General features: G+C 47.6%; 1 protein-coding gene across 1 annotated transcript; it reads left to right on the top strand.

The window, feature by feature from the left end:
- The first annotated feature begins 2,504 nt into the window (after nucleotides 1–2,504).
- On the top strand, nucleotides 2,505–14,159 carry LOC143989637 (uncharacterized). The gene is made up of 6 exons (XM_077489889.1): nucleotides 2,505–2,714; nucleotides 2,831–2,928; nucleotides 3,018–3,239; nucleotides 5,648–5,854; nucleotides 5,971–6,109; nucleotides 7,180–14,159. The coding sequence occupies exons 1-6, from the start codon at nucleotides 2,630–2,632 to the stop codon at nucleotides 8,172–8,174; spliced, it is 1,746 nt and encodes a 581-aa protein (XP_077346015.1). The 5' UTR covers nucleotides 2,505–2,629; the 3' UTR covers nucleotides 8,175–14,159.
- The last annotated feature ends 269 nt before the right edge of the window (nucleotides 14,160–14,428 follow it).

Here is a 14,428-nt window from a genome sequence, read left to right as displayed (position 1 = left end):
GGATTTCTTGCAGTGTCTATGGGGTGACCATGGAATGATGTCCCTGGCTGGCTGGGGGGGGGGGGGGGGGGGGGGTAGGAAGCAGCTTTGAGTGATGTCTGTATGAAGTGGTCGGGGTGGGGGAGGGAGTGATGTAGTTAAGGGTTGAAAAGTGATCAGATAGTGGTGTCTATAATAAAAGAAAAGCTATTGTGCTCATCTACTAATATGTACAACAATACTACTATGTAGCTGTGTAACTACTCAATGAAAACAATCTCCTGTTATAAGATGCCAGCCCCCAGCACTCTGTATGTACAGATGATGTGAAGGTAATGTATGACCATTCATATAACTCAGAGGTGTAGACTCACCACATATATATGGGGTTAAGTAATTGGTCATTAATGAACTTCACATAATCTGGACAGAGGATCGGGGGGGGGGGGGTGTTTGTATAGATAGATAGATAGATTGGGAGATACTGTGATTGGGAAACTTTCCACCCCCTGGGTAACTTTCCTTAGAAAAATAAAAAGTCAGCTCACCTCCTCCCTGCATGTAGTGATCAGCGGCGAACTCCCCCCCCCCCCCCCCCCCCCCCCGGCAGGAGCCACAGTGATCTCCTCAGCTTCGCCTCCCCGTTCTCTCAGAACACGGCACTAGTGATTGGAGGGGGGGTCAGAGATAACAGAGACTCTGTAGGAGCCTGGAGAGGTGGGGAGGAGATAGAAAGGAGCTTCAGATTCCCAACACACACACCAGCACAGTGTGTGTATTTATTGAGAAGCAATGACACTGCTGCTGTGACTTTCTCAAATGTGGCAAGTATGCTGATGAAGCTCCCCCTGCCCGAATGGTCTGTCCGGGTTTCAGGCAGTTTGAAAAACGGACAGATGGTTCAGAACCCGGACTGTCCGGATGAATCCCGTACAGGTGGCAACCCTACTGCAGCCGCTGATGGAGTGACTTTTATCCGGCAGTGACCACACATGGATGGAAATGTGACCGATCCCTGCTGAACCAGCTGAATTTCCATGTCTCTATGGTCACCATAAGTGACTTCCTCCCCTCCCCCTCATCTCCTTCATTATGTAAGTCATGCTGAGATCATCTCCCATTGGCTGAGCAATATTCTCATTGGTCTCTGAGCTCCTTCTTGCTATTCCTCGTCCTGCCTGTTGTTTCCTTGGATTGATTTTCTGTGTAGTGACCCCGGCTTCATCTCTTGGATGTGCTCGTCTGTTGCTTGTCCTGACCTTTATCCTGATTCCTGGATCTCCTCCTCATCTCTCCTCCATATCCTGTTATGTCGTGTACACACGACTGGACTTTCCAGCAGACTAGGTCCGACGGACTTTCGGCGGAGGTCCAACGGACTTTCTGAACGAGCGGACTTGGCCACACACGATCGGACTAAGTCCTTTTGAATGTCCATTTGATTTGAAAGTGATGATGTAAACTGGACTAAACAAGGAAGTTCAGTAGCCAATAGCTGCCCTTGCGTCATATTGGTCCATCGGACCAGCACACAGACGAACGGTTTTCCCAATTTTTAGTCCATCGGACTTGAGACCATCAGATAGATTTGAAACATGTTCTATTTCTAGGTCCGTCTGATTTTTTTTATTTTTTAAAGTGGTTGGACTAGCCCACACACGATCGGATTGTCCGACGTACTGATCTCGTCGGACCTAGTCTGCCGGAAAGTCCGGTCGTGTGTGCGCGGCATTACACAGGTTTTCTCCACACCTGCAGTGACCCTGGGGGGTGGAAACTTGGCACCAGCACTCAGCAAAATCCATCCCCACCATTAGGAGCTCTGGAGAAAATTGTCTGCTATTTACACTCCGTTCCTCCGCACATCACCTGATCACATGAGAGCTTACTTTCACACATTCCTGACAGATTTCTGTATGGTAAAGGTCAAAGTTCACTCTTCAGTTTAGGAGAGGAAGGACACACCCAGGAACAATGATTTAGTTTGCACAGGAACCTCATATAGAGGACCCCTCACATCCCCCCCTCCAAATGTCCCTCCATCCAGAGTCAATATGTCCTATGACATCACACTGACCTCACAGCTCCTCCTCCCAATGTCCCTCCATCCAGAGTCTATATGTCCTATGACATCACACTGACCTCACAGCTCCTCCTCCCAATGTCCCTCCATCTGGCTTTTTTTCTGATGCTCTTAGGATGTGGGTGGACCCTTGTCATCCTCATTAGCAAAGTGGGACTGTTGGTCCTGCATTGTAAGTAATGACGTCAGAATGCCTGCAACAAGCTTTGAACCTGTGAGGTGTGGGTAAATTATACCTTTAATAAAATGGAGACTTGAATGGTAAGATGAGGAGGATTCTGGGAATATCATTTGATTTTGCTCTTTGTGTTCAGATCTAGAGTTTTCCTCCTGTGAAGTCTGGAGATCATATGACATCACATTGCATCTACCTCACTCCCTGATAGAATAGAGAAATACAAAGAAGATTCTAGAAGTCCCCAAGAGAGATCATCAAGGAGAGGTGAGCGGTGCCGGGAATTCTGGGACATTATCCAGTAACAGACAAGGGATGTGTCTGGATGGTGACTGTATCATTGTGTGTGTCAGGTTCCTATAAGGTGTCAGGATGTCACTGTCTATTTCTCCATGGAGGAGTGGGAGTATTTAGAAGGACACAAGGATCTCTACAAGGACGTCATGATGGACAATCAGCCGCCCCTCACATCACCGGGTAAGAGGAGACTTTATTGTAAAGGAGAGAGCAGTACGGAGGCTCCACCTAGATCCCCCATCATCTGATAAACACATAGAAACAATGTATTCAGTCAGTGTGTGTGTTTCCTACAGATGGATCCAGTAATGGGAACCCACCAGAGAGATGTCCCCGTCCTCTGTATTCCCGGGATTCCACACAGGAAGATCACACCATCCCCCACCATCATCAGGTAGATGGGGAACAATCACTGATAGTATCATTAGGATCTGTGCATTATCTGCATTGTTACAATTGTGGTAATTTTTCTTATATATTCAGAGTGGAAACCTGAGAGATTCTAAAGTTGAGGTTAAAGAAGAGATAAAAGAGGAGGATGATGAGGATGGGGTGATGGAGGAGTCTCTAAAAGAACACAAAGATCTGTACCAGGACACCATGGTGGAGACATCCAGCTACAGAAACCCACCAGAGAGATGTCCCCGTCCTCTGTATTCCCGGGATTCCACACAGGAAGATCACACCATTCCTCACCATCATCAGGTAGATGATTGACAATTATTGGTAGTTGTGATTTATACACAGCATGTTTTTTTTTTATTAAAGTTTTGCAAATTTTACAAACTTTTACTTATGAGTGCATTGTAAAGCATAGGTGATGCAATCTACAATATGACAATCAAGAAAACGTTAGTGAATACAAATATATCAAAGCAGAATTCTTATGACAATATGTTATGGAGTCCAGATTTCAGAGGCAGGTACATGGGGGGGGGGGGGGGGGAGTGTTATGGTGAGGGAGTGGACAACTTTATACTTAAGCAATTAGGCAGAGAGAGAGGGTTGTGTTCAGCTAATAGGGTAGGCATCGTCATGTTCAACAGAGAGTAGCAATGTGTAATCCACAAAGTAAGGCGGTGGTGTTAATATTGAAGCAATTGAGCCATGGGGCCCATTCGCTCTGGAATTTAGGCAGGTTCAGGTTTGCTTTGGCAAACATAAGTTCCATCTGTAGATGTTGATTAAGAGGAGTTGGGGAACTAGTTGAGAAGAAGGTGGCGATATGATATTCCAGTTCATTGTTATGGAAAGTTTAGCTGCAATTAGAATGTGGGTAAGGATGATATGATGAGAAGAATCGTATGTTCCCCAGCCTAGCAATGCCAGTTGGGGTGTGATTTTGCTGGAGTTGCCGGTGTTGGTGATGAGTGTTTGAACAGATTGCCAGAATGGAAGGAGCAGAGGGCATGTACTGTGGACCCTGTTCCTCAGCAATTTCTCTAACAAGCAGGTGAACGGGATGTGTAATACCAATGGTGGAGTATTTTTTGCGCTGTTTCTCAGTGCGATATGTATCTAGAGCAGTGATGGCGAACCTTGGCACCCCAGATGTTTTGGAACTACATTTCCCATGATGCTCAACTACACTGAAGAGTGCATGAGCATCATGGGAAATGTAGTTCCAAAACATCTGGAGTGCCAAGGTTCGCCATCACTGATCTAGAGGCTTTCGAGGTGAGGCGTGTCGCGAGGTGCCAAGATGTTAGGTCTATGGAAAAGTCCAGGGTATCTTCCCATTTTTTCGTCGATGGAGTCTTCTCTGGGGTTTGTGTAGAGTCCAGCATTTTTTAGAAAATGGTCATGAGAGCATCAGGTAGGTTTTGCAAATGCTGCATATCAAATCTCTCAGGTTTTATCAATTGTGTTGTTACTTGGGTGACTTGTAAATGATGAAGGTGTTAGTCCCCGGTTATGGAGCATCTTGTAGCCATCTCAGTAATTTGATGAGGAAGTCCCAGTGGTAAACTATATTGTGGTCTCTCAAAATCGCAGTGATGGGGGTATATTCTTCTCTCAATTTTGAGGTTCTGCAGACAGGTCCTGGTACAGGGCAATCCCCGCATATGGAGGGGAGAGTTTGCGGGAGGATCTGGCTGTTTTGAGCAGACATTCTTTGATATGATAAAAATGGATCCTCGTTAGCACTTCTCTAGGGACTGTGTCAAGCAGATGTGTGGGTTTAGGGATCCTGTGTGCTCTATCCATTAGTAAATCTCAAGGTGTGACATCTGGAATGAGCTTTAGGAAAAGCTGCTGCAAGTAAGGTATGAGCTCTTGTGGTTTAACATTTTCAGGGATTCCTCTTGTCTTTAAATTATTGTGGCAGGATCGATCCTCTAGATCTGCAACTTTCAATTGTAGTTTATGGATCATTTCCATCTGTTCCTTATGAGCATCTACCATTTCATCATGTGCTTTTATGATCACGCCTACCTGTGATTCTAGGGGTTCTGTGTGGCCTTCAATGCCATCTATTCTGTGAGTAAGGTGGGACACTGAGGAGCGTAGCTCAGAATGCTGACCAGCCTGGAGGGATAATAACATAGACTTAATGGTGTTTTCAGAGCCAGAAGCGTCTGATGTAGGAAAGGCAGCTAGGGGTGCCGTGTGCTTTCCTGGAGTGTCTGCTATTGACTCATTTATGTCTGCCCAGTGATGCTTCTTAGCTGAGAGAAGTTTCTGTGGAGAGTGTGCAGGTGATTCTACAGCTCTCTTACCTCTATCAGAAGCTGTGGGGTTGTCTTGCTGCTGTGAGGAGACCTCCCTGTCAGAGAGATTGTCTGAGGCTGTAGGAGGTAAAGGCTCTGTGTGAGGAGGTAGAGGAGAGCGGCCGTTCTCCCAAGCACCATCTTGTGCATGTTTGCTGGTCGTCTGCATGAAAAAATCTGTTAGACGGCGCAGCCCCTTTTTCTGATTTCTACTGCGGGGCATAGTCTGGTTATTCCTCGATGTTTGGGGCTGAAAGTGGCTGTCTGGTGCGATGTGAGCCGCGATAGAGACCCGGTGTGGCAGGGCGTTCTAGAGCCAAGTGGCCATCTCGGTCTTCAGCTTGGACACGCCCCCTATACATAGCATGTTTGTTACAATTAATGTTTTATTACATCTTTCAGAGTGGAAACCTCGGGGATGATAATATTGATGTTAAAGAAGAATATAAAGAGGAGGATGAGGAGTATGGAGTGATGGAGGAGTTATCAGAAGGATACAAGGATATTATGGAGCCACCTAATACCAGGAACCCACCAGAGAGATGTCCCCGTCCTCTGTATTCCCGGGATTCCACACAGGAAGATCACAACATCCCTCACTGTTACAAGGTTGGTGGGACGCAGCTTATAAAACACAGACTCATGGAGACAATGTGTGGATTTTTTTTGTTGTAATAATAAAGCTTATTTATTGCAGCTGATATTCACAAATTTTCTTGGTTTAGAGTGGAGATCCAATCGATATAGAATTTGAGGTGAAATCAGAAGAAGAGAGGTATGTGAGGGATGATCAGCAGTCTATGGAGGAGGATGGAATAACGGGGACATTTATAGAGGAGGACACTCCTACAGAGATCAGCACAGGTGGGTCATTAACACTAATTACATTCCTCCACCCATACTGCTCACTGATTGGTCCAGAGTAGGGCGGGGGCTGGGTGATATCAGCCTGTAATCCCCTGGTCACTTTCCTGAGCTGTGTTCCCCGTCCTGTATTCCTGGATTTCTCTCGGATAATTTTCCTTCTCTGTGCTGCCGACACAATTTATGTATCTAGACTGGATTTATGGAGATTCTGGGGTTCAGCTGGCAGAAAAATTTTAATTTTCCTCATAGACATTACTAGACCTAGGCATCTGGGGTATGTGTTTTGGGTCTTCTGCCCCATATCTGGGTATGGCAAGATGTCTGACAGAACAATTCTCCCAGGATTACTTGCTCTGTTGTCTGCTGGCTGTGCCGGGTGGAGAGATATGTCTGTATAGTCTCAGACCCAAGTCACTGAGTGCAGCCTCAGGAGATGGGAGGCAGCGGTGTGGGATCTCTGCAACTTGTCTCATGTAAACATTTCATCTTCCACTGATTACTGAATACCAATATTATGAGTCCTGACCCTTAGGCTGTATTATTTATATTGTACATTATATACTCCTGACCCCGCTATATACTCCATGCTGTCCATTACATCATTCTGATACTATAAAATCCTAACTGGTGTATTCCATATAATAAGTTGTATATTACATTGGACTTACTTCTTTTTCACCCATTTTCTACCAGCTGGACATTTTATATCTGATGATTTGATTGGAGCACAGACTTTTACACGTTGATAATAATAATAATAACATCCTCAAACTTTGGAACCTTAAACAGAAAGTGATAATGAGGGAGGAGTCAATAACCCAATGAGGGTGGTCTTCAGGATCAGTTCAGTCTTCATCCAGTCCAGTTCTCGTTGTTTCCTCACTCTCTGACTAAGGTCCATGAATAAAGAAATGATCTGGTAGGAGATCAGAGGACCCATTTACTATTTACCTTGAGGGGGGAATTGTAAGATCCTCAGAGACAAAGCTGCCTGATGTGGGCGGAGTCTTGGTTTAGGGGAACCAATCAGCTCATGTCTAGTAATAATCTTTGTATTTCTATTTTAGTAGATGGACGGGAGATGAGGAAAACCTCAGAGGATTGTCTCACTTTGTCTCCAGACTGTAAAGTAGAAGATGAGGACATCACACAGTATAGTCCAGGAGAAAACCCGACTACCTCAAATTTCCATCCGGCACCACACAGTGTAGATGGACCATCGTATTCCTCTTATCCTGAGGAACCTCAGACTGTGAGAGGCAGTGTCCTCCTTCCAACAGATAAGAGGTTTTCCTGTACTGTGTGCGGGAAGTGTTTCCATTATAAATCCCACCTTAATGTGCATGAAAGATCTCACACAGGGGAGAAGCCGTATTCCTGTCCTGAGTGCGGGAAATGTTTTTCAGTGAAGTCCAGTCTTAACACACATCAGAGATCTCACACGGGGGAGAAGCCACATTCCTGCCCTGAGTGCGGGAAATGTTTTTCTGTGAAGTCCCATCTTTTCATACATCAGAGATCTCACACGGGGCAGAAGCCACATTTCTGTCCTGAGTGCGGGAAATGTTTTTCACAGAAGTCCAGTCTTAACAACCATCAGAGATCTCACACGGGGCAGAAGCCATATTCCTGTCTTGAGTGCGGGAAATGTTTTTCACTGAAATCAAATCTTTACACACATCAGAGATCTCACACGGGGGAGAAGCCGTATACCTGTCCTGAGTGTGGGAAATGTTTTTCACAGATGGCCAGTCTTTACACACATCAAAAAACTCACACAGGTCAGAAGCCGTATTCCTGTCCTGAGTGTGGGAAATGTTTTTCACTGAAGTCTTATCTTTACACACATCAGAGATCTCACACTGGGGAGAAGCCGTATTCCTGTCCTGAGTGCGGGAAATGTTTTTCAGCAAAGTCCGATCTTTACAAACATCAGAGATCTCACACGGGGGAGAAGCCGTATTCCTGTCCTGAATGCGGGAAATGTTTTTCACTGAAGTCAAATCTTTACACACATCAGAGATCTCACACGGGGGAGAAGCCACTTTCCTGTCCTGAGTGAGGGAATTGTTCCTCACGGAAGTCCCATCTTCCTGTACATCAGGGATCCCACACAACCCTCGAGGTGTATTAGTGCCTTGAGTGTGGGAAATGTCTTCTATATGAATGTTGCTGGACATCACAGCTCTCATGTGGGGAAGAAGCACACCCTGATATACACCTCAGATATACTCCATGGCTGTTCTTCATCATGTAAAAAACAGTTCCAGGGGTGTGGACATTTTTTGAAAAATGACTTGTCCGAGGGACTAAATCGGGGTCCCAATCTTCTTGTCTATTATGACAATCTCCTTGTTCCTCATCTACCAGAGAGCTCAGCAGCGGTGTGGAAGTTCATTGAAAACTACAAGCCGACATCGGAAAAGGACAGAACTCTGTGAGTGAATGGCACGGCTGCGCTCTTTTCATAAAGTGACAGCCGGTACGGGGAACTTCTCCCTGTGCTGCTGTCACACAGAAGACTCCGATCACTGAGCCGCTGCAGGAACTGGAACATGTAATATGATCCCAAAGGTGAATGCTTCCTTTAATACTTTCTCTGCCAGAGCAGTATTTGCGTTTTTTAGCCCACATGTTTAATCCTTCAATGCACTTTCACCCCCTTCCTGCCCAGACTAATTTTCAGCTTTTGGCAGTTTCACACTTTAAATGACAATTACTCTGTTATGTAACACTGTACCCATATGACATTTGTTATATATTTTTTTCCCACAAATAGAACTTTCTTTTGGTGGTATTTTGATCACCTGTGGGGTTTTTATTTTTTGTGTTATAAATAAAAAAAGATAGAAAAAAAAAAAAAAAAGTTTCTCTTTCATTCATTAATGAACACAGCACCTTTAATCTTGACCTTAGATTATATCGCCACCTTCAGGAGAGGACTAGGCAGAACACATAAAAACAGCAAAGCTGTACAGTACCGCCCAGGAGGCGGTCCTACTGGCTATAACCCCTCACTCTGCTATCAGCAGCTCAGTTTTTTTCTGCCTAGTCTAGGAGAAGCACCTGGCTCCCTGTGGGGACCAATGGTCCTTGGATTTTTTTTCTTTTTCTGCTGTTTTTTTGATTCCTGTGATCTGCAATCAACAGCTGGGCTGGGTGACAGGCTGGATAATATAGATCCTGGTAATCTCCCCAGCCTGGCCATCGAGCGCGTGCAAACCTTAGCTACGCGCTGGGTTGGGCACAACATGCCCCGTCTGGTCCAGGGGCGGCCGATGAGCTATATGCTCTGGGGCACACATATGACCGGGCTTCTGCTGTCCGTGTCACAGAGTGCTGTGGCCGTCAGCCACCCCATACTGCTCAGGTCATGGGTCTGTCCATGGAATGCGTCTAGCAGTCCTGGCAGGAGGGGTGAGTATGGTTCCACCTGTTTCAGCAGGATGGGCAGCTGGCCATTCCTTGGGTGGTCGACTAGGGGGTCTCTCTATCTCCCTTTCTTCTCTCCCTGTCCCTTTCCCTCCTCATGCTAAAGGTACTTGGTCGGGGGTCCTCTGGGTTGTCTCTTGGTCCTGGCAAGGGGCTGCGCTAGGCGGTTGGTGGTCCGCGTGCTTTATCCCTATTTTAGTGCCGTCCTTGGGGTATCTGTGTGCTGCATGTGGGGACATTTTTCGGTGGTCGCGACCATTTTCTTGTAGCTGCTTATCCGCTGCCATTTTCTTGGAGTCTGGCGGCCATTTTCCCGGCGGTTGTGGGCGCTTTTGCTGAGGAGTTTACTGAGGGCGCTGGTTAAACCTGGAACAGCGCGAATTTGACACAGGACAACTCGTGGCAGGCAGAGAGGAGAACGGACGGCGGCAGCACGGTGCAGTACCTGGGTCAGAGTGGGGGGCCCCTCAGTCTGTGGCAGCTAGGAGGGTGGGCTTTTTTGTGACTTGCCTTAGGTCCCCAAGGGTGAGAGGCGAGAGTGGACCAGCATGGCATCAGAAGCTGGCCCTTCCTCCGCTGACATCCCTATTATAGCAACCTGTTCCCCTGCACCTGCGGTGCCTATGGATGCTCTGTCAGCGGTCCTGGAATCTTTTGTTGCCAGGGTAGAGGTGGTGTGTGGGTGCAAGGGGGGTAAAAAATGCCCCATCCTCTGGGGAGAGCTCTGATTCAGACTCGGGTTCCGCTGTGGCAGGTGGCCCCTGTTCTGACGTTTCAGAGGATGCGGACCAGGACCGTTTTGGACAGTAAGGATGATTCCGTGTCCGGTCAGCACAGGAAAAAGCAGTAGTAGGAACACTTATCACAGCTGTGTGGGATAATTCAGAGATAGAGGATACGGCGGGGGCATCTGCAGGTGTCGGTCCTTTTGAGCCCCACAAGCTGGCTAACTGCTAAGGTGTTTCCATATTTAACTTATTTTGATCGGTTTATTTACAAGGAGTGGGGAAGCCCACAGCGGGCCTTTTCAGTCCTGAGACGAATGGCAGTGCGTTACCCCTTTGAGGAGATTTTCCTGACAAAATGGACATCTCCGGTTGTTGACCCCCCCGGTATCCATGTTAAATAAGGTAACTACGATTCTGGTGGAAGGGTCCCCCTCTTTCAAAGTCCCTGCCAACAGAAGAGCCGAGGCGGTTGCCCGGTCCATGTTTACGGTGGTGGGGTCAGCATTGCGGCCAGTGTTAGCCATGGCCCTGGTGTCACAGACACTTACTGAATGGGCTAAGTTGTTGCACCGCGAGTTGGAGTAAGAACAGGTTTCCCCGGTCTGCGTGGAACTGGCAAACCAGTTGGTGCAGGGCCTTAAGTATGTCTGTGATGCGGCCCTGGATATGGCCCCTTTGCTTTCTAGAGCCTCGGTATCAGCAGTAGTGCTGCATCGCCTGATTTGGCTTGAATGCTGGTCTGCGGACCAGGCATCCAAGAAAGCACTTGCGGATTTGTCTTTCCAAGGTGAGAGGCTATTTGGAGCCTCGCTGGATGACATTATTAAGAATGTTACTTGGGGAAAGAGTACTTTGCTCCCAAAGTCCAGAAAGTGTAAGGAGCCCTCCTTTTCCGCTCAGAAGCAGATTTTTTGTCCGACCGGGTCGGCAGGTAAGCGTTCCCAGTCCGACAAGGTGCCTGCTGAGGGACAAAAGCGTCCCTGGTTTCGCAAGCCGGTGAGCAAATCTGTTGCCGCATGAAGGTTTGCCCCCGCCTGACTCTCGGGCGGGGGGGTCGCCTTTGGGAGTTTGCAGTACGGTGGACCTCCCTCCTTTCCGGCCATTGGGTCTGCGAACTGGTTTTGACAGGCTACAAGATAGAGTTCCTTTCTTGTCCACCAAACTGATTTTTTCCCTCCAACCTTCATCTTCTTCTGGCTCGTCGGGAGGCTCTGTTTGAGGCAGTACAGGACCTGCTGCTGTGCGGGGTGATAGTACCTGTACCAACAGCAGAAAGGCTTCAGGGATTCTACTCCAATCTGTTTGTAGTCCCAAAGAAGGAAGGGGTCCGTCTGATCCTGGATCTCAAGGTCCTCAACTGCTTTGTGAAGGTGCGAAGGTTCAGGATGGAATCGGTTCGTTCCGTGGTTGCTGCACTCCATCAGGGGGATTTCTTGGTGCCTTTGGACATCAAGGACGCATACTTGCATGTCCCCATATGCACCCAGAGGTTTCTACGATTTGCTGTCGGGGAAGAGCACTACCAAATTGTAGCTCTTCCCTTTGGCCTAACAACAGCGCTAAGGGTCTTCACCAAGGTGTTAGCCCCAATTCTGGCGTTGCTAAGACAACGAGGGATCGCAATCGCGGGTTACCTGGACGATCTCCTCCTGAGAGCAGCTTCTGCCTCAGAATTAAGGGAGGATGTGGAGATCACCATACAGACTCTACGGGAGTTTGGTTGGGTGTTGAACCTCCAGAAGTCGGTGTTGGTGCCGACTCAGCACCTTGAGTACCTGGGGTTGATTCTGGACTCCTCAGAGGCGAGAGTTTGTCTCCCTTCGGAAAAGCTGAAGACTCTTCAATCAGCGGTGCAGTTGTAGGTGTCCCGCTGGTGGTGGTCGCTGCTTTTCTGCATGCGAGGTCTGGGTCTCATGGTAGCCACTTTCGAGGCGGTACCGTATGCTCAATTCCACACTCAAGTCTTGCAGAAAGAGATCCTGTCCGAATAAGACAAATCTCCGACATCCCTGGATTGTCAAATTAGGGTGAGCCAGCTAGTCAGGGATTTTCTTCTCTGGTGGCTGAGGTCTCTGGCCCTTCGGTCCGGGAAGTCATTACTTCCTCTTCATTGGACAGTGATCACAATAGACGCCAGCCTGACTGGCTGGGGGGAGTTTGGAGCGTACAGTCGGCCCAGGGTCGCTGGACGCAGGAAGAATCCCGCCTGCCGATCAATGTGCTGGAGCTTTGGGCGATCAGGTGGTGCCTCTCCACATGGTTACAGGGGCGTCCGGTCAGGATCCAGTCGGACAACGCCACAGCGGTGGCGTATGTCAACTATAAAGGAGGGACAAGGAGCTCAGCTGCAGCGCTGGAGGTCGCTCACATCCTACAGTGGACAGAGCGGCGCGTGCTCTGTCAACCGTATACATACCGGGCATAGAAAACTGACAGGCGGACTACCTCAGTCTTCAGTTGCTGCACCAGAGGGAATGGTCGTTGCATCCGGAAGTGTTTTGGCTCATCTGCCTAAGATGGGGCATGCCAGATGTGGATCTCTTGGCCTCTCGATCCCAATCGGAAAGGTACAGAGGTTTGTGGCCAGGACAAGAGATCCTTCAATCTAGAATCCTGGTGTGATGACTTCTTCCACTGCCCCCACCCCCGCACACATGATTTAGGGCAGATTGGATGAAGTGTGTGATGTGAGTGGTGTTCTGGGCAGTGATACACACACACACACACACACACACACACACATACACATCCCTATCAGCCAGATACAATCACTTCCACACACTGACAATAATCTGCATTAGGGAGGAGCTCCGTGTCTCTGTGTCAGAAGATTGGATGAACACTGGCTCCTCCCACATTCTTCTGAACATCCAACGTTTATGGCATTTGGTGCGGATGAATGCAACGGCTTCTGTCTGTCACTGGTTTCTAGGGAAGCAATGGCTGCCTGCAACAGCTGCGTCCTTAGCAACCACTGACTTCACCCCACCCATTCCCTTACATGGCGGCATAGACAAATGGGTGGGGCATAGATCATGACATCATTGTCCAAATATGACCATATCTGGGCAATGATGTCACCACTATCCCCGCCCCTTCCTTTATATATCTGATGACCGTCGGATATCGCTCCTGTGTGGCAGGTTATTGGAGATTATTGGAGAGTCAGTGGGGTGGTTGGCATCGTGATTGATGACAGATTTATAACCAGAGACGTTTTTAGGGGATTTTTAAAAAATAAACGGCATTGAGGGTCTTTATTGCTTTATTTACTTTTTGTGAATGAGTAGGCGTGCTATGTACTCCAAACACATTAATTTAGGGGTGGCATCTGGGCACTTTCAGATTCTGATATGCACCCCAGACCCCCTAAACCACCACTCATCAAGATTTGAACAAGGCGATATGCCATGGGGGTCCCCCCGGGCAGCCCCACACACTTCAGAGGGGGATCCTCTGAAGTGTGTGGGGATCACTTGTCTGCGCCACACTCCTTAGGTTGTATCAGACTGTATGTAAGATTTGTATCTGCCTGTGTGTGTCCAGACAGATAAATGTGGGAGAGTCTCCCTCCAGTGGTGGTCAGCAGTATTGCAGGCTGTGAGAACTGTATCATAGCTGGTTTTATCTTCCCAGAGAAAGCTCTCCCCTCATTCCTCCTCCACCAATCAAGAATCTCACTCCAGTTGGCAAATAACCATGGGCATGATTTCATTGACATCCATTGTTGGTGGCAGTGAGATAAAAAAAAATGTTGGTGTCAATGGGATAAAAAATGTTCCATCTTTGGTGCCAGTGAGATTAAATAAACCTTACCATTGGTGTCAGTTAGATAAGATAAGCGGCATCAATAGTTTCAGTGAGATAAAATAAGCTCCATTGTTGGTGTCAATGAGATGAAATAAGCCTCATTATTGGTGTCAGTGAGGTAAAATAAGTCCCATTATTGGTGTCAGTGAAATAAGCCCCATTATTGGTGTCAGTGAAATAAGCCCCATTATTGGTGTCAGTGAGGTAAAATAAGCCCCATCATTGGTGTCAGGTAAAATAAGCCCCATTATTGGTGTCAGGTAAAATAAGCCCCATTATTGGTGTCAGTGAGGTAAAATAAGCCCCATTATTGGTGTCAATGAGATAAAATAAGCCCCATTGTTGG

The sequence above is a fragment of the Lithobates pipiens genome, unplaced genomic scaffold (genome assembly GCF_037356315.1).
Source record: "Lithobates pipiens isolate NorthernLeopardFrog02 unplaced genomic scaffold, aLitPip1_a1.2 Scaffold_18, whole genome shotgun sequence".
NCBI classification, from domain to species: domain Eukaryota; kingdom Metazoa; phylum Chordata; class Amphibia; order Anura; family Ranidae; genus Lithobates; species Lithobates pipiens.
This window is presented reverse-complemented; position numbering and strand designations above follow the sequence as displayed.

What these genes read in the sequence shown, in the direction of transcription:
- LOC143989637 (XM_077489889.1), top strand. Translation starts at nt 2,630, where the DNA reads ATGGAGGAGTGGGAGTATTTAGAAGGACACAAGGATCTCTACAAGGAC. An exon ending in GCCGCCCCTCACATCACCGG is followed by an intron (nt 2,715 to 2,830) that starts GTAAGAGGAGAC and finishes TGTTTCCTACAG; the next exon opens with ATGGATCCAGTAATGGGAAC. An exon ending in CCATTCCTCACCATCATCAG is followed by an intron (nt 3,240 to 5,647) that starts GTAGATGATTGA and finishes TACATCTTTCAG; the next exon opens with AGTGGAAACCTCGGGGATGA.